Source organism: Phocoena phocoena, chromosome 10 (assembly GCF_963924675.1).
Source record: "Phocoena phocoena chromosome 10, mPhoPho1.1, whole genome shotgun sequence".
NCBI lineage: Eukaryota > Metazoa > Chordata > Mammalia > Artiodactyla > Phocoenidae > Phocoena > Phocoena phocoena.
Genome location: NC_089228.1, coordinates 81777264 through 81798004, shown reverse-complemented (window position 1 = coordinate 81798004; position 20741 = coordinate 81777264). Strand labels below are relative to the sequence as shown.

General features: G+C 49.0%; 1 protein-coding gene across 1 annotated transcript in view; it reads right to left on the bottom strand.

Moving 5' to 3' along the window:
- Nucleotides 1-20741, bottom strand: part of TNXB (tenascin XB) — a 52796-nt gene that overhangs the window by 9613 nt on the left and 22442 nt on the right. The window contains 10 exon segments of the mRNA XM_065884671.1: nt 1924-2256; nt 4066-4442; nt 4752-5109; nt 6819-7115; nt 9324-9887; nt 9923-10357; nt 10483-10806; nt 11322-11615; nt 11890-12177; nt 13472-13771. Coding sequence (XP_065740743.1) covers nt 1924-2256; nt 4066-4442; nt 4752-5109; nt 6819-7115; nt 9324-9887; nt 9923-10357; nt 10483-10806; nt 11322-11615; nt 11890-12177; nt 13472-13771 — 3570 coding nt within the window.

Below are 20741 nucleotides of genomic sequence, written 5' to 3'. Positions count from 1 at the left end.
TCACCCCCTACCTACCAGCACCCCTTCTAGGACACAGGCTCACATGGCCACTGTGCTCTGGGCCTCCCTCCACTGGGGTCTCGTTGGCATCTTACTGACTTTGGCTAATGTCTTGCCTCCCAAACAGCTCAGAACCCCTGCCCCACTTCTCCAGTCAGAAACCTGGAGTCTTCCTGGATCTGTTCCTGTCCCCAGCTGCCATCAGACTCAGAGCGTCCAATTCTCTCTCCCAAGTTCCTCCTGTGTCTCCTCACTCCTCACACCTGCAGCCCCACCGTCCCTGTCTGGGCCGCCCTTACCTGTCACCTGGGTTATCACCTCCCCATGGGTCTCTCTGCCTCCCTCCTCCATTTGTTCTTCACAGGAAGCCAGAATGAGCCTTTAGATGCACATCTGATGGTGTCAGTCTCAGCTTAAAACTGTGCAGCAACCCTCTTTATCCCCTGGAGAAATCCCTGGCTTCCTGAGCTCTCCACCCCTATCTCTTCCTACCTCTCCACCCCCATCGCAAGACTATCTCCCCCACTCAGAGGATTTTGCACAAAATCCTCTCATGTGCCGTGATGTTCCTAGTTTCCAGGCTTTGTACCAGCTGTGACGTTGATCTGATGCACCCTTCATCTTATCTCTAGGTGTCACCAAGCAACGCCTGCCCGACCTCAGGTCTCAGCTGTCCTGTGGGAACCCATGGGCAGGCAGGTGGGTGTAGGCATCGCTGCCCAGTCTTGGTCTGGCCGCGGGGCTTCCTGTCATATACACATCCCCCTTTGCTCCATTTGCTGGTTCACAGCCTGTCTGTGAGCCCCAAAGGATAAGAACTGGTTTCTCTGCCGTATCCAAGGTTTCTCTCAGTGAACTTCCTCAGTACTTGGCTCAGGCCACCCACATCTTTGTTGAACCATAGGCGTCATAAGTCTGTTAATACCCAAACGATGAGGCTAGGGGGCGTTTCAGTCAAGACACTGCATTCTGAGCATGCTCTGTCTTCCTCCACAGCCTCCAGTCAACTACACAGAGGCTGAGCCTCTGAGAGGACTCAGGGATGCAAGTATGATTCTGTTCAATAGATTCTAAGAAAGTGTCCAATTCCTTTGTTGTGAGGAGTTTTAGCAAAGTGTGGTCCTTGGACCAGCAGCATCAGCATCATGGAGGATTTTATTTGCTTTTTTTTTTTTTTTTTTTTGCGGTACACGGGCCTCTCACTGTTGTGGCCTCTCCCGTTGCGGAGCACAAGCTCCGGACGCGCAGGCTCAGCGGCCACGGCTCACGGGCCCAGCCGCTCCACGGTATGTGGGATCCTCCCGGACCAGGGCACAAACCTGCGTCCCCTGCATCGGCAGGCGGACTCTCAACCACTGCACCACCAGGGAAGCCCCTATTTGCTTTTTTTTTTTGGCTGCATCGGGCCTTAGCTCTGGCACGTGGGATCTTGTTGTGGCATGTGGCATCTTTCATTGTGGCACAGGGGCTTCTCTCTCTAGTTGTGGTGCGTGGCCTCAGTAGTTGTGGCACGTGAGCTCTCTAGTTGTGGCTCGTGGCCTCAGTAGTTGTGGCACGTGAGCTCTCTAGTTGTGGCTCGTGTGCTCGGTAGTTGCAGCGTGTGGGCTTAGTTGCCCTGTGGCATGTGGGATCTTAGTTCCCCGACCAGGGATTGAACCTGCGTCCCTTGCATTGGAAGACAGATTCTTAACCACCGGACCACCAAGGAAGTCCCTCATGGAAGATTTTAGAAATGCAGAATCTCTGGCCCCAGCCCAAATCTGAATCTGAATCTGCCCTTTAACAAGATCCCCAGGCCACCTGATGTCCTAAAGAAGAAGTGCTGTCTAGAATATTTATGTTTTCACAAAGATGGTAATAAAGGGAAACTCTTCCAGGACCTGGCTTCCCCACCCTGCATCCCACTCCCCCAAATTCACTTACCAGTCATGCCAACGGTGGACACAGGGCCCACACGCCACCCCCCGTGCAGGCCATACAGGTGCATCGTGTACTTGCTCCCGGGCTCCAGGCCCTCAATGGTCACCTCACTCTCTTCGCCCCCGACACGCACCACCTGGGGCCGCCCATCCTTATCCTTGTACTGGACGGTGAAGGAGTTGAAGCGGCCCTGGGGGACGGTCCAGGAGAGGCTCAGCGAGTCCGGGGAGGATCCTGTCACCGTCAGTTCCCCCAGGAGAGGCTCTTTGGGGGGCTCCGGGGCCTCTGTGCTGGGTTCTGTGGGGCTGGGGGTCTCCTCCACAACCTCCTGGAGGGCTGAGAAGAGAGATTGGGGGCAGAGGCTTAGATGGTGACTTGCCCTGATTGCATCCAGCAGGGTACTCCTCAGGCTGCAGCACTGGAGGCTGGCTCAGCCTCTGGGTGCACCATTTGGTGACTCCATGCTAGAGAGACTGAGACGGGCTTGACCCCATCACATACTGGCTGGCAGGCACCATGAACCTTCAGAAGGCAATTCAGACATACATGTCAGGAGCCCAAATACTGCTCATTTCCTTCGACCCAATAATCTCATTTCTGGGCAGCTATCCTAAGAAAATTATTAAAAAGCAGGAAAAGTTGTATCACAGGAGTTCATTTTGGGATTATTCATGATAGCAAAATGTGTCAGGGCTCCAAAGGAACCACAGAAGATGATTAATTTTGTTATGGCACTTTCACCACAAAGCATCCAATAACCATTAAAATGATGATTAATGCAGGTTGTGTAGCCACAGGATAAATGCTCTCAGTGTAACTTGCGTACAAAAAAAGTAAGAGCCAAGAATTATATGAATATTCTGCCACCTTAAAACATGCGCTGCATGGAAAATGCAGAAAGAGAGGATGTGTTACGTACGTTGTTGTGAATGGTGGTTCTTGGGTCAGAAGGTGGTCCGATAAGAGATTTTTTCCCCTACTTTCCAAACTTTCCATCATGTTGTTATATTCTTTTCACAGAAAAATACAGACTTAAAAAGAAATCCTGAGTTATAAAAATTAGTAAGCCGGTGGAGGATGTGGATGGGGACATGGGTCCCTCTGTACTTCACATGTGCTTGTGATTTGCATGATAGAGGGTTCCTCTGTCTGGAGTATCTTCAGGAGAGGAGAGGGACCCTCACAGAGGCAGCGACTCCCCCAGCAAAAGACTGACCCACAGAGGGGCTGTGTTCTTCCACATGCAGAGGAACTCTGGTGAAGTACTGTCACAAGGCATAAGAATCTGGCCGACAGTGACTTACAGAAGCCAGCCTGACTGCAATTTTGGAATTTAACTCACCTTGTGATTTTTTTCTCCTAATTTCTTAGAGACTAGAAATTGTAACTTTTTCATAATCAGAAATAAGTTGCAAGAATGATGAGGGGGAAAGACAGAAGGAATACAAGAGAGGAGAAGACATTTTGAAATTTTTTTTTTCCTGATTATAAAAGAAACGCTTGTCATTTAAAGGAAATGTAAACGACACATAATGGAATAAAACAGAAAAAAAAGTACTGGGACATTCTATCCTGTCTCACAAACCATGCATCCCACGGGCGTTTCCTTCCAGTTGTCTTACCATGCAAATTATTTTCAAGTGGCTGTGATTAGCCTCCTTACAAAAATTTTAAACTCTTTCTTTATTGTAATAATATAAAGTAATTGTCTTATGCTGAAACATTTCAATGATGCCATAGTAGGTCATTTTAGAGATGTTGGCTAATTACTTAATCATCTCAATGTGGTTCGATGTTGGGTTGTTTTTTCTTCCTTTTTTTTGGTTATGACAAAGAATGCTGTGATTTGTGATTAAGATGGAAAGAAAAGAAAACTCTAGTAACGTCACGCTTGGTCTGTGCCTGACACATTTCACCCTTGGAGGGAGCCAGTGATTGACCATCAGAGGAGGCCACATTACTGTGAACAGTGAGGCTGTAGGTTGGCAAAGGCCAGGGCACTACACACGGGTCATGGCCCAGGGCCATGGAGGGAGGACATAAAAGGGGACCAAAGGCTGGTGAAAGAGCAGAACAGTCAACCAGCTCACCCATGAGGAAAAGGTAGCTCTCCCCCAAGACCGCCTGAGCCCCGCCCTCACTCACCGGTCACGCCCACGGTGGACACGGGGCCCACACGCCGCCCCCCGTGCAGGCCGTACAGGTGCATCTTGTACTTGCGCCCGGGCTCCAGGCCCCCAGCGGTCACCTTACTCTCCTCGCCCCTGACACGCACCACCTGGGGCCCGTCCCTGCCCTTGTACTGGACGGTGAAGGAGTCGAAGTGGCCCTGGGGGACGGTCCAGGAGAGGCTCAGCGAGTCCGGGGAGGATCCTGTCACCGTCAGCTCCCCCAGGAGGGGCTCCTCGGGGGCCTCCGAGGCCTCTGTGCTGGGTTCTGTGGGGCTGGGGGTGTCTTCCTCTGTAGCTGAGAAGGAGAGACACAGAGAGGGTGAGGCAGGGTCCCAGGTGATGTCCTTGGGTCTCCTCCCAAGCCTTGGCCCCAGCTCCAGGCCCTGAAGTCAGTTCAGAGAAGCCTGTCCTTGGGGCTGGGTGGTCCTGCTTAGCTGACATCTCATAAACATGCCTGGAGCCTCCAGGGTCAGCTGTGGGGGACCAGGGCAGCCACCAGCATGGCTCACAGAGGCCCTTCTCTGCCCAGGGGGACACACTGGTCCTCAGGGAGCCTGGAGGAGGCACACAGGGCACCATGGCTCAGCCTCGAGTAGAGGGGCCTCCTGCACCCCACTCACCCATCACCTGAGAGAGGGTGATCCTCCCACGAGGTCCCACCCTGGGGTTTCCACCATCCACTCACTTGTCACCCCGATGACAGAGACGGGGCCCACGCGCTGGCTGTCATGGAAGCCGTACAGGTTCATCTTGTACTTGTGGTCTGGCTCCAGGCCCGAGATGGTGACCCCGTCCTGGTGCCCTGGCACCCTCACTGCCTTGGGCTGCCCGTCCCCGTTCTTGTACTGAATCAGGAAGTGGTCAAACTGGCCCTCGGGGATGGTCCAGGAGAGGCTCAGGGATTCAGGGGTGGCGTCTGTCACTGCCAGCTCCCCCAGGTGCGGCTTGACGGGAGGCTTGGGGGCTGTGGTGGGCAGGTCTGTTGGGGCTGAGGTCATTTCTTGGTCTTTTTCTGAGGCTGGATCAAGAGACAAAGAGAATGGGTGGACATGCTTTGTGGGTGCCCTCCTAACAGGGGATGGATTTCTCCCAGACACACCAGGGACCCTGCAGCCTGGAAGTCAGTGCTCCAGGATTAAGACATCATTTCCAGGTCTTCCCTGGTGGCACAGTGGTTAAGAATCCGCCTGCCAATGCAGGGGACACGGATTCGAGCCCTGGTCCGGGAAGATCCCACATGCCGTGGAGCAGCTAAGCCTGTGCGCCACAACTACTGTGCCTGCGCTCTACACCCCATGTGCCACAACTACTGAGCCCGCGTGCCACAACTACTGAAGCCTGCGTGCCTAGAGCCCGTGCTCCTCAACAAGAGAAGCCACCACAATGAGAAGCCCGCGTACCACCTCAAAGAGTAGCCCCCACTCACCGCCAATAGAGAAAGCCCTCGCACAGCAACGGAGACCCAACGCAGCCAAATAAATAAATAAATACATTTATTAAAAAAAAAAAAGACATCATTTCCCTGGTTTGAATGTTCAGTTTCTAGCAGACAGAGCACACACTTGTGGAGATGTCAAGGTGGTAGGGCGGGACCCCCATGACCTCAACATGTGCAGCATGGAACCTGTAGGAGCTGCTGAGTAAATTCATTTAGTGGGACAGGACTAATGCTTTGTAATAGCACCACACCTAACCGACACGTCACATCAGGAGGTACATGTGCTCAGGTTCGTATTTTCCTTTAATACCTCCTCTGGTTTAGAAGTCTTTTCTGAGCATTTGAGAAACTAATTTAGATTTCACAGTTGAGGGCAAAGAGATGATACCACATGAGATCATCTTTGTAGATGGGTTGCTTTTGGACCTTGTATTAATTCTCTTGCCATCTTACAGCAGGGATGACCCATCACGCCCACAGATTTTTTTTGTCTTTTCTGTTCTGCACAGGGTTTTATTCTGCCTTAATAGCTGAATTACAAAATCATCGTGTTTCATAACTCCATTGTGTTTGGGAACCAGGTTTTAAGCATGTAGAGGGTAACAGCTACAAAAGAGCTTAACGGAAGCAACCAACAGCCATGTTAGGGAGTAATTAATGAAGAGAAAATGCCTTGTTAAGTTGCACATATGACTAATATTAACTATTGAAGTAATAGTATCCATGTTAGCAGGATTCCATGTTGATACAGCATACATGGGTATCAGTTTGGGGGTTGGGGAACAAATACAATTGTACCCACTGAAATCAATGATAATTTTAAGAATTCACCCCAAGGGTTTTCAAGAACTAATCTTCTTCCTCAGAAGGAGGGAGCCTGTAGTTATCAAACATTGTGTGTGAGACAAGCCACATTCATGTCCACCCTGCCAGACAGGTGTGGTTATTCCTTCTGTATGGATAAGGATAGGGAGGCACAGAGAGGCTGAGTGACTCCCTCGAGGTCACACAGCTCTAATGGGCTGAGGCTAGGGCCAGCCCCAGGTCTGCCTGAGTCTGTGCTATTTCTTTGGCACACTGCCTCTTCAAGGACTCAAGAAGCCCACGTGTAAAGGGTGAGACAGCTAAGGTGACACCAAAGGCTTGGAGTGCAGACAGGCACAGAACTGCTCCCAGTAGCCTGGGAGGCTCAGTCTCAAAAACAGTGGGAGAAAAACATCTGAATACTGGCAATAAAAGGGAAACTGAGTCCAGCTCAGGGCAGGGCCAGTGTCCTATTGTACACTCACCAGTTAAACCAACAGTGGAGACAGGGCCCACACGCTGGCCACTGTGGAAGCCGTACAGGTTCATCTTGTACTTGTGGTCTGGCTCCAGGCCCGAGATGGTGACCCCGTCCTGGTGCCCTGGCACCCTCACCGCCTTGGGCTGCCCATCCCCGTTCTTGTACTGGACCAGGAAGTGGTCAAACTGGCCCTCGGGGACATTCCAGAAGAGGCTCAGGGAGTCATGGGTGGCGTCCGTCACAGTCAGTTCTCCCAGCTGTGGCTTCAAAGGGGGGCTGGCAGGGGGCTCCTCTTTAGGGGCTGGGAAGAGATGCAAACAGAACCGTTCCTGTTGCTGGAAGGAACTGTTGAGGCCCTGCTCTCCTGGATTCAGGCCAGAAGTTGGGCCAGCTCTGTGGGCCTAACTTAAGATGCATTTCTGCTTACGAGCATCAACATCTCTTTGTGGCCTCCTTATGGTCCATCAAATGTGCCAGGCAGCTTATTGCCTCAAGGCCTTTGCACTGACTGTTCCCTCTTCCTGAATGTTCTTTCCCCAGATGTCTGCATGGCTCATGTTCACACCTCCTTTCATTCAAATGTCACCATCCCTTTAGGGCCTTCCCTGACCACCCTATTTAAAATCCCAATTCTCCCAATTTCATCCTATCTTTCTTACTTGGACCTGATTCCAACAACAAATTGCAAAATAACAATTATGACACAATCAGGAAACTGTAGCACTATCTGGATATCTGATTTTTAAAGGTACAATCATTGTATCATGGTTATTTCTAAATAGTCTTTTTTTTTTTTTTTTTTGGCGATATGTGGGCCTCTCACTGTTGTGGCCTCTCCCGTTGCGGAGCACAGGCTCCGGACGCGCAGGCTCAGCGGCCATGGCTCACGGGCCCAGCCGCTCCGAGGCATGTGGGATCCTCCCAGACCGGGGCACGAACCCGTTTGCCCTGCATCAGCAGGTGGATTCTCAACCACTGCACCACCAGGGAAGCCTCTCTAAATAGTCTTTTTGAAAAGAGCAGTACACTTAAATATGTAATAATGGGAACTTCCCTGGTGGCGCAGTGGTTGAGAATCCACCTGCCAATGCAGGGGACACAGGTTCGATCCCTGGTCCGGGAAGATTCCACATGCCGCGGAGCAACTAAGCCCCTGTGACACAACTACTGAGCCCGTGTGCCACAACTACTGAAGCCCACGCGCCTAGGGTCCCTGCTCTGCAACAAGAGAAGCCACCGCAATGAGAAGCCCGTGCAGTACAACGAAGCCCGCTCGCTGCAACTAGAGAAAGCCCACGTGCAGCAGCGAAGACCCAACGCAGCCAAAAAAAAAAATGTAATGATGAAGTAAAGAGTGTAATGATGTAATGATGAAGTAAGTTTAAAAATATTGCAGCAGTATATCCATACAATGGAATATTATTTGGCTATAAAGGAATGAAGTACTGCTGCATGCTACAACATGGATCAACCTCAAAAATGTGCTTGGTGGAATTCCCTGGTGGTGCAGTGGTTGGGAATCCGCCTGCCGATGCAGGGGACACGGGGTCGTGCCCCGGTCCAGGAGGATCCCACGTGCTGTGGAGCGGCTGGGCCCGTGAGCCATGGCCGCTGAGCCTGCGCGTCCGGAGCCTGTGCTCCGCAACGGGAGAGGCCACAGCAGTGAGAGGCCCGCGTACCGCAAAAAACCCCAAAAACGCCCCCCCAAAAAAACCAAAAAAACCGTGCTTGGTAAAAGAAGCCAGACACAAAAGAACACGTATTGTATGATTCTAGTTATATGATGCGTCCAGAAAAGGCAAATCTACAGAGACAAAAAGTAGATTAGTGGGGACCGGAACTGGGCATGGGAATGGGTCTAGACACCAGGTTTCTTCCTGAGGTGATGGAAAAGTTCTAAAATTAGTAAGTGATGCTGGTTGTACAACTCTGTAAATACACTAAAATTGGTAAGTTGTATACTTAAAACAGATGAATTTTATGGTATGTAAATTATACCTCAATAAAGCTGTTAATAAAGAAAACATTCTAGTCGGGGAGGGTGGGAAGTGAGTGGGGTCTGGATGAGCTAGACTGGCCAGGGGTTGAGTTTTGGTTGAAGCGGGATGATTGACATATGGGAGTTCATTATGCTATTCTTTCTCTTTGGGTATATGTTTGAAATTTTATGTAATAAATACTTGTTGAGAATTAGCATTTCATGGCATTTGTCCCAACACCCAAAAAGAGCTCTTTTCAGAGTTCCCAGGCAAAGCAGAGAGCCACAAACAGGTCAGTGCATGACTGACTTGGAGGCCTCAGTCCCCAAAGGCCTCTCTCAAATGGGCAAAGCACTTCCCTGGAACTCGTTCTTCCTGCCCCCAGATCACACCTGTCCTGAGGTGTTGAATGGACAATGGATGGGTTAGAGGTTCAGGAGTTTTAGGGTCCTGGGTCTTCAGTGGAAGACGCTCAAGAGGCTCTACTATAAGACCTTTCCTGAGACCTCATCCCGAGGGCCCTCACTCACCGGTCACGCCCACGGTGGACACGGGGCCCACACGCCGCCCCCCGTGCAGGCCGTACAGGTGCATCTTGTACTTGCGCCCGGGCTCCAGGCCCCCAGCGGTCACCTCACTCTCCTTGCCCCCGACACGCACCACCTGGGGCCCGTCCCTGCCCTTGTACTGGACGGTGAAGGAGTCGAAGTGGCCCTGGGGGACGGTCCAGGAGAGGCTCAGCGAGTCCGGGGAGGATCCTGTCACCGTCAGCTCCCCCAGGAGGGGCTCCTCGGGAGCCTCCGAGGCCTCTGTGCTGGGTTCTGTGGGGCTGGGGGTGTCTTCCTCTGTAGCTGAGAAGGAGAGACACAGAGAGGGTGAGGCAGGGTCCCAGGTGATGTCCTTGGGTCTCCTCCCAAGCCTTGGCCCCGGCTCCGGGCCCTGAAGTCAGTTCAGAGAAGCCTGTCCTTGGGGCTGGGTGGTCCTGCTTAGCTGACATCTCATAAACATGCCTGGAGCCTCCAGGGTCAGCTGTGGGGGACCAGGGCAGCCACCAGCATGGCTCACAGAGGCCCTTCCCTGCCCAGGGGGACATACTGGTCCTCAGGGAGCCTGGAGAGGCACACAGGGCACCATGGCTCAGACTCGAGTAGAGGGGCTTCCTGCACCCCACTCACCCATCACCCGAGAGAGGGTGATCCTCCCACGAGGTCCCACCCTGGGGCTTCCACCATCCACTCACTTGTCACCCCGATGACAGAGACGGGGCCCACGCGCTGGCTGTCATGGAAGCCGTACAGGTTCATCTTGTACTTGTGGTCTGGCTCCAGGCCCGAGATGGTGACCTCGTCCTCGTACCCCGGCACCCTCACAGCCTTGGGCTGTCCGTCCCCGTTCTTGTACTGGATCAGGAAGTGGTCAAACTGGCCCTCGGGGATGGTCCAGGAGAGGCTCAGGGATTCGGGGGTGGCGTCTGTCACTGCCAGCTCCCCGAGGCGAGGCATGACGTGAGGCTCAGGGGTGGTAGAGGGAGATTCTGAAGGTTCCTTCTCTTCCTCATTTGGGGCTGAACACAGACATGGAGAGAGAAGGACCTGAGAGAGGGGCACGGTGTCCACGGGGACTCTGCCCTCCTCCGGGCCCTCACAGCCACCTGGAAGGAAGCCGAGTGGGCAGAATTCTTTTGCTCACCTGTCAGGGCCTCGACGTGCACAGGACCCACACGCTGCCCATTGTGGAGACCGTACAGGCTCACCAGGTATCTGTGGTCGGATTCCAGGCCAGAGAGGGTGATGTCATTCTGGTTGCCCCCTAAATGGACTACTTGGAGTTTCCCCTCCTCGTCTGTGTACTGGACCTCAAAAGAGTCAAATTCTCCCTCAATCACGGTCCAGGAGAGATGCAGGGTGTGTGGGGTGCCCTCCTCCACAGTCACCTCCCCCAGACGGGGCTCAGATGCTGGAGGGCTGGGGGCCTCAGTCTCAGCTTCGACTTCTTCCCTGGGGGCTGGTTCAGAGAGACAGGTAGAGATGGGTGACTGGTTTGTCACTGCACCAAGACTCTCCAAGAGGATGGAAGGAGGGGAGGAGGTGAAGACAAGAGGTCAGTAATAAAAAGGACCAACTACTGATACACAGTGATGAATTTCAAAAGCATTATGTTAAGTGCAAGAAAAACACAAAAAACTGTGTACTGTATGATTCTGTTAAAGGAAAAGCTTAGAAAGGAAAAACTATAATGATAGAAAGCAATTAGTGATTGTCAGAAGCTGGGGGTGGGGAAACTGACTGCAAATGAGCATAGGGAAACTTCTGGAGTCAATGTTTTATATGTTTGTTGTGGTAATGGTTTCATTGAATTATGAGCTTAAAATGGGTGAATTTTATTGTATGTAAATTATGCTTCTATGAAGCTGATCCCTTCCCCCAAAAGAAGGAGTGTAGGAAGCTCTGAATTCGTGTGGCTCCACCAGACCAGGAGAGCCAGGCGGGCAGGAGGCACAGTGTGTTCCCCCCAGCTGCACTCACCGGTCATGGCGATGGTGGAGATGGGACCCACACGCTTGCCCTCGTATAGCCCGTAGAGCAGCAGCTTGTACCTGCGGGCAGGGTCCAGGCCTGAGACACTGACCTCCCTGAGGCTGCCCTCCACGGGCACCACCTGGGGTTGCCCATCTCTGTCCTTATACTGGACCACAAAGGAGTCAAACTGGCCCTCAGGGACCGTCCACGAGAAGCCTACGGAGTCTGATGTCACGCTGGTCACCTGCAGCTCCTCCCCCAGACGTGGTTTTGTTCCAGCCTCGTCCACAGCTCTCCGGGTCTCTGAGATGGAAACACAGAGAGGAAATGGTTGCGTTGTTTCTTGAAGGCTGGGTGATGCTGAAGGGAAGGACTGAGAGATCTAAAGACAGGGCTGTGCCATGCCTGCAACCTGCAGGGCTGGATCTTCCGGCTTGTGCAAGGAGAGGGGGCACTGGATCCCAGCCACAACAGCTGAAGCCAAACAACAACCGTGATGGCAGCCACCATAACTGACCACAAGGATCTTCCCCTGGCCTCCAGATCAGAGATGCCCCCCTGCAGGGGTTACCCTCACCTGTGGTGCCCTCGGCGGTGAGGGGGCCATGGCGCCTCTTGCCCAGGAGGCCGTAGAGGAGGAATCTGTACTTGCGGCTGGCGTCCAGAGGGCCGATGGTAACTGAGCGCTCGTGGCCCTCTGCAGGCACCACCCGGGGCCCGTCCCTGTCCTTGAACTGGACCACGAAGGAGTCAAAGTGGCCCTCGGGGACTGTCCAGGAGAGGCGCAGTGAGTCTGGGGTGGGGTCTGTCACCCACAGCTCCCCGAGGCGGGGTGGGGCTCCTGGGCTGGTGTCACCTCGAGCAACTGACAGAGAGGAAAGGTTCTTGTGTTTATTTTTTTTTCCAAAACGACTCCTTGACTGCCTCCCACTGGAGAATGGAAAAACCCAGAACTGCCCAAATGATCAGTGCTTCCCCCCAATATTTCCATCACCCTCCCATGCCTGCCAGCATCCCCAACTGGCCCTGCCTCTGTCCACTTAACCAGCGCAGGGAGGGGTCTTCTGTCCTGAGACATCTCTGGGAGAAGAGATTCCCTAGCTAGCTATTTATCTTATTCCTCTTGCTGTCCAGGCTCTAAGCACCTAGTAGAGACTATTTCCTTAGCAGGGTACAGCTTATCACAGGCTTGGTCTGCTTATTTCCTTTGGCCAAGGAACCCACTCTTTGTCATCTGACTGCTCCCTGGGGAAATCCAAGGGTCCTGGGGATGTCAGAGGGGGAAAAGGATCCCTGATGGGGGCAGACAGCTGGTGGGGAGGTAAGATATTATGATGGCGGTGACCCTCCTAGGACCCAGTGGAGGAGTGGGGGCTGCCTATGTATGAGGGGGTTTTAGGGAGAAGAATGGGAGCTCAGACGGGAGAAGGATCTGGTATCTGCCCAAGAAGCCATCCCGAGGCCTGAGAAGGAGCTGGCCTTCTGACTTCTTGGACAGCAAGGATGCTGACGGCATTGTTATTGTGAGAGTTTTCTGGCAACAGGGAGCCCCCAGGGGCAGGGGAGTGCCTGGATCAAAACCCAAGACAGGGGCACAGCTGGGCTGGGCCTGACTGGGTCTGACTGGGCAGCCGGTCTTGGGCTCCTCTGGTCCCCAGTTTCTGAAGCTCCAGGAAGAGGGCAGAGGAGGAAAGGGGTCCCTCTGGGGAGGCAGATATGGGACCCAGTGTGTCTGGGCCAGTAGGTGGGAAACTGGGTGAGAGTCAGAGGGAAGACTCCTCAGGAGGTGATGGCTACACAGGGCTGAGGACTCACAGGCCAAGGGAGGTGGAACGGCTCCTGGCTCCCTCCCCTGTATCTAGCCCTGCTGTTTCTCCTGTTCCACCTTCCAGGAAGGGGTCTGAAGGAGGCTCCCCCGTTCAATAGAAGTAGGAATTATGAGAAGAGGGGAAAAGTGAGCAGGGGAAACTGATCCAGGAACCGGCCCCATTTTCCTGGTTCTCATCTGCCTGGGATCGGGGCAGGCAGTGTGGCTTTTCAAATAAAACAGAAGCGGTGGATGAAGCGGAGACCCGGCGGAAGGGAGAGGTGATAGGGCAGCGTGAGGAAGGGCAGCAGGGCTGGGGCCTTAGGCTCAGCTTCGTGGGGGTCCCTCTCACCTGTCTTTGCCTCCACAGAGACTGGGCTGTGGCGTTTCCCGTCCTGGATCCCAAAGAGCAGGAACTTGTACTTCCTATCGGGCTCCAGGCCGATGATGGTGACCTCACGCTGGTCTGCAGCCACAGGCACCGCCTGGGGCTGCCTGTCCCTGTCCTTGTACTGGACCACGAACGAGTCGAATTCACCCTCGGGGACTGTCCAGGAGAGGCCCACGGAGTCCGGGGTCACGTCCGTCACTGTCAGCTCCCCCAGACGTGGCTCAAGGGGGCGCTCTGTGCCCGGGGCTGGAGAGAGTGGAGCTAGGATCCAGGAGGACAAAGAACATGGCTGAGACCTCTGGCGGGAGAAATCCCCCCTCACAGGGCTCCTGGGCTCCGAGGGCCTTAGAGGGCTTTGAACTGAGATGGGAAACAGTTACATCTCTTTTGCACTGATCTCTAAGTGAAATGTAGCATTTCTTTCAATGATGAATATAGGAAACCAACCACGGTGGTACTAGCAGTGCCTGTAACCCTGTCACCAATAGGAATCACAGAGATTGTCACATCACCTTAAAATTACTGCAGAAACTTCAAAATACCCTTTACAGAGATTGGTTCAAGATGGCGGAGTAGAAGGACGTGAGCTCACTCCCTCTTGCAAGAGCACCGGAGTCACAACTAACTGCTGAACAATCATCGACAGGAAGACACTGGAACTCACCAAAAAGGACACCCCACATCCAAAGACAAAGGAGAAGCCACAGTGAGATGGCAGAGGGGCGCAATCACAATAAAATCAAATCCCATAACCGCTGGGTGGGTGACTCACAGACTGGAGAACACTTATACCACAGAAGACCACCCACTGGAGTGAAGGTTCTGAGCCCCACGTCAGGCTTCTCAACCTGGGGGCCCAGCAGCAGGAGGAGGAATTCCTAGAGAATCAGACTTTGAAGGCTAGTGGGATTTGATTATAGGACTTCGACAGGACTGGGGGAAACAGACTCCACTCTTGGAGGGCACACACAAACTAGCATGCACATCAGGACCCAGGGGAAGGAGCAGTGACCCCACAGGAGACTGAAGCAGACCTACCTGCTAGTGTTGGAGGGTCTGCTGCAGAGGCGGGGGGTGGCTGTGGCTCACCATGAGGACAAGGACACTGGCAGCAGAAGTTCTGGGAAGTACTCCTTGGCATAACCCTTCCCGGAGTCCACCATTAGCCCCACCAAAGAGCCAGGTAGGCTCCAGTGCTGGGCCGCCTCAGGCCAAACAACCAACAGGGAAGGAACCCAGCCCCACCCATCAGCAGTCAAGTGGATTAAAGTTTTACTGAGCTCTGCCCACCAGAGCAACACCCAGCTCTACCCACCACCAGTCCCTCCCTTCAGGAAACTTGCACAAGCCTCTTAGATAGCCTCATCCACCAGAGGGCAGATAGCAGAAGCAAGAAGAGCTACAATCCTGCAGCCTGTGGAACAAAAACCACATTCACAGAAAGATAGACAAGACGAAAAGGCAGAGGGCTATGTACCAGATGAAGGAACAAGATAAAACACTAGAAAAACAACTAAATGAAGTGGAGATAGGCAACCTTCCAGAAAAAGAATTCAGAATAATGATAGTGAAGATGATCCAGGACTTCGGGAAAAGAATGGAGGCAAAGATGGAGAAGATGCAAGAAATGTTTAACAGAGACATAGAAGAATTAAAGAACAACAAACAGAGATGAAAAATACAATAACTGAAATGAAAACTACACTAGAAGGAATCAATGGCAGAATAACTGAGGCAGAGAAAGGATAAGTGACCTGGAAGACAGAATGGTGGAATTCACTGCTGCTGAACAGAATAAAGAAAAGAGAATGAAAAGAAATGAAGACAGCCTAAGAGACCTCTGGGACAACATTAAATGCAACAACATTTGCATTATAGGAGTCCCAGAAGGAGAAGAGAGAGAGAAAGGACCCAAGAAAATATTTGAAGAGATTATAGTCAAAAACTTCCCTAACATGGGAAAGGAAAGAGCCACCCAAGTCCAGGAAGCGCAGAGAGTCCCATAGAGGATAAACCCAAGGAGATACACGCCGAGACACATAGTAATCAAATTGGCAAAAATTAAAGACAAAGAAAAATTATTGAAAGCAGCAAGGGAAAAACGACAAATAACATACAAGGGAACTCCCATAAGGTTAACAGCTGATTTCTCAGCAGAAACTCTACAAGCCAGAAGGGGGTGGTATGACATATTTAAAGTGATGAAAGGGAAGAAGCTACAACAAAGATTACTCTACCCGGCAAGGATCTCATTCAGATTTGATGGAGAAATCAAAAGCTTTACAGACAAGCAAAAGCTAAGAGAATTCAGCACCACCAAACCAGCTCTATAACAAATGCTAAAGGAACTTCTCTAAGTGGGAAACACAAGAGAAGAAAAGGACCTACAAAAACAAACCCAAAACAATTAAGAAAATGGTCATAGGAACATACATATCGATAATTACCTTACATGTGAATGGATTAAATGCTCCAACCAAAAGACACAGGCTCGCTGAATGGATACAAAAACAAGACCCATATATATGCTGTCTATAAGAGACCCACTTCAGACCTAGGGACACATACAGACTAAAAGTGAGGGGATGGAAAAAGATATTCCATGCAAATGGAAATCAAAAGAAAGCTGGAGTAGCAATACTCATATCAGATAAAATAGACTTTAAAATAAAGAATGTTACATGAGACAAGGAAGGACACTACATAATGATCAAGGGATCAATCCAAGGAGAAGATATAACAATTATAACTATATATGCACCCAACATAGGAGCACCTCAATACATAAGGCAACTGCTAACAGCTGTAAGAGAGGAAATCGACAGTAACACAACAATAGTGGGGCACTTTAACACCTCACTTACACCAATGGACAGATCATCCAAACAGAAAATTAATAAGGAAACACAAGCTTTAAATGGCACAATAGACCAGATAGATTTAATTGATATTTATACGACATTCCATCCAAAAACAGCAGATTACACTTTCTTCTCAAGTGTACATGGAACCTTCTCCAGTATAGATCACATCTTGGGTCACAAATCAAGCCTCAGTAAATTTAAGAAAACTGAAATCATATCAAGCATTTTTTTCTTTTTTTTTTTTGCGGCATGCGGGCCTCTCACTGCTGTGGCCTCTCCTGTTGCGGAGCACAGGCCCCGGACGCACAGGCTCAGCAGCCATGGCTCACAGGCCCAGCCGCTCCGCGGCATGTGGGATCTTCCCAGACTGGGGCATGTACCTGGTGCCCCGGGTTCATGCTTGATATGGGAAGCCCCATATCAAGCATTTTTTCTGACCACAACACTATGAGATTAGAAATCAATTACAGGGAAAAAAAATTTAAAAACACAAACACATGGAGGCTAAACAATACATTACTAAATAATCAAGAGATCACTGAAGAAATCAAAGAAGAAATCAAAAAAAACCTAGAGACAAATTACAATGAAAACATGACTATCCAAAACCTATGGGATGCAGCAAAAGCAGTTCTAAGAGGGAAGTTTATAGCAATAAAAGCCTATCTCAAGAAACAAGAAAAATCTCAAATAAAAACTCTAACTTTACACCTGAAGGAACTAGAGAAAGAACAAACAAAGCCCAAAGTTAGTAGAAGGAAAGAAATCATAAAGATCAGAGCAGAAATAAATAAAATAGAAACAAAGAAAACAATAGCAAAGATCAATAAAACTAAAAGATGGTTCTTTGAGAAGATAAACAAATCGATAAACCATTAGCCAGACTCATCAAGAAAAAGAGGGAACCTACTAGAGAATGGACTTGAGGATATGGGGAGGGGGAAGGGTAAACTGTGACAAAGTGAGAGAGTGGCATGGACATATATACACTACCAAACATAAAATAGATAGCTAGTGGGAAGCAGCCACATAGCACAGGGAGATCAGCTAGGTGGTTTGTGACCACCTAGAGGGGTGGGATAGGGAGGGTGGGAGGGAGGGAGATGCAAGAGGGAAAAGATATGGGAACATATGTATATGTATAACTGATTCACTTTGTTATAAAGCAGAAACTAACATACCATTGTAAAACAATTATACTCCAATAAAGATGTTAAAAAAAACAAAATAAAATATGACACAAATGAACTTATCTATGAAACAGAAACAGAATCAGGGACATACAGAATAGACTGGTGGGACTTCCCGGGTGGCACAGTGGTTGAGAATCTGCCTGCCAATGCAGGGGACACGGGTTTGATCCCTGCTCCAGGAAGATCCCACATGCCATGGAGCAACTAAGCCCATGCACCACAACTACTGAGCCTGCGCTCTAGAGCCTGCGTGCCACAACTACTGAAGTCCGCATGCCTAGAGCCCATGCTCCGCAACAAGAGAATCCACCACAGTGAGAAGCCCGTGCACTGCAAAAAGAGTAGTCCCTGCTCACGGCAACTGGAGAAAGCCCGCGCGCAGCAACAAAAACCCAACCCAGTCAAAAATAAATAAAGTTAAATATTTAAAAGGGAGAGGACTTAAATCAATAAAATTAGAAATGAAAGAGAAGTTACAACAGACACTGCAGAAATACAAAGCATCCTAAGAGACTACTATAAGCAACTCTATGCCAATAAAATGGACAACCTGGAAGAAATGGACAAATTCTTAGAAAGGTATAACCTTCCAAGACTGAACCAGGAAGAAATAGAAAATATGAACCGACCAATCACAAGTAATGAAATTGAAACTGTGATTAAAAATCTTACAACAAACAAAAGTCCAGGACCAGATGGCTTCACATGTGAATTCTATCAAACATTTAGAGAAGAGCTACCACCCATCCTTCTCAAACTCTTCCAAAAGTTGCAGAGGAAGGAACACTCCCAAACTCATTCTATGAGGCCACCATCACCCTGATACCAAAACCAGACAAAGATGCTACAAAAAGAAAATTACAGACCAATATCACTGATGAATATAGATGCAAAAATCCTCAACAAAATACTAGCAAACAGAATCCAACAACACATTAAAAGGATCATACACCATGATCAAGTGGGGTTTATTCCAGGAATGCAAGGATTCTTCAATACACGCAAATCAATCAATGTGATACACGATATTAACAAACTGAAGAATAAAAACCATATGATCATCTCAATAGATGCAGAAAAAGCTTTTGACAAAATTCAACACCAATTTATGATAAAAACTCTCCAGAAAGTGGACATAGAGGTAACCTACCTCAACATAATAAAGGCCATATACGACAAACCCACAGCAAACATCATTCTCAATGGTGAAAAACTGAAAGCATTTCCTCTAAGATCAGGAACAAGACAAGGATGTCCACTCTCACCACTATTATTCAACATAGTTTTTGAAGTCCTAGCCATGGCAATCAGAGAAGAAAAAGACATAAAATGAATACACATTGGAAAAGAAGAAGTAAAACTCTCACTGTTTGCAGATGACACGATACTATACATAGAGAATCCTAAAGATGCCACCAGAAATCTACTAGAGCTAATAAATGAATTTGGTAAAGATGCAGGATACAAAATTAATGCACAGAAATCTCTTGCATTCCTATACACTAATGATGAAAAATCTGAAAGAGAAATTAAGGAAACACTCCCATTTACCACTGTAACAAAAAGAATAAAACACCTAGGAATAAACCTACCTAGGGAGACAAAAGACCTGTATGCAGAAAACTATAAGACACTGATGAAAGAAATTAAAGATAATACAAACAGATGGAGAGATATACCATGTTATTGGATTGGAAGAATCAATATTGTGAAAATGACTATACTACCAAAGCAATCTACAGATTCAGTGAAATCCCTATCAAATCACCAATGGCATTTTTACAGAACTAGAACAAAAAATCTTAAAATTTGTATGGAAACACAAAAGACCCCGAATAGCCAAAGCAGTCTTGAGGGAAAAAAACATAACTGGAGGAATCAGACTCCCTGACTTCAGATGATACTACAAAGCTACAGTAATCAAGACAATATGGTACTGGCACAAAAACAGAAATATAGATCAATGGAACAGGATAGAAAGCCCAGAGATAAACTCACACATCTATGGTCAACTAATCTATGACAAAGGAGGCAAGGATATAAAATGGAGAAAAGACAGTCTCTTCAATAAGTGGTGCTGGGAAAACTGGACAGCTACATGTAAAATAATGAAATTAGAACACTCCCTAACACCATACACAAAAATAAACTCAAAATGGATTAGAGACCTAAATGTAAGACTGGACACTATCAAACTCTTAGAGGAAAACACTCTTTAACATAAATCACAGCAAGATCTTTTTTGATCCACCTCCTAGAGTAATGGAAATAAAAACAAAAATAAACAAATGGGACCTAATGAAACTTAAAAGCTTTTGCAAAGCAAACTACAAACAAGACGAAAAGACAACCCTCAGAATGGGAGAAAATATTTACAAACGAATCAATGGACAAAGGATTAATCTCCAAAATATATAAACATTTCATGCAGCTCAATATTAAAAAAACAAACAACCCAGTCCAAAAATGGGCAGAAGACCTAAATAGACATTTCTCCAAAGAAGACATACAGATGGCCAAGAAGCACATGAAAAGCTGCTCAACATCACTAATTATTAGAGAACTGCAAATCAAAACTACAATGAGGTATCACCTCACACCAGTTAGAATGGGCATCATTAGAAAATCTATAAACAGCAAATGCTGGAGAGGGTGTGGAGAAAAGGGAACCCTCTTGCACTGTTGGTAAGAATGTAAATTGATACAGCCTCTATGGAGAACAGTATGGAGGTTCCTTAAAAAACTAAAAATAGAATTACCATATGACCCAGAAATCCCACTACTGGGCATATACCCAGTATATGAGAAAACCATAATTCAAAAAGACACATGCACCCCAATGTTCACTGCAGCACTATTTACAATAGCCAGGTCATGGAAGCAGCCTAAAGGCCCATCAACAAATGATAAAGAAGATGTGGTACATATATACAATGGAATATTACCCAGCCGTAAGAAAGAACCAAATTGGGTGATTTGTGGAGACGTGGATGGACCTAGAGTCTGTCATACAGAGTGAAGTAAGTCAGAAAAAGAAAAACAAATATTGTATATTAACGTATATATGTGGAACCTAGAGAAATGGTGCAGATGAACCGGTTTGCAGGGCAGAAGTTGAGACACAGAGGTACAGAACAAATGTATGGACACCAAGGGGGGAAAGTGGCGGGGGTG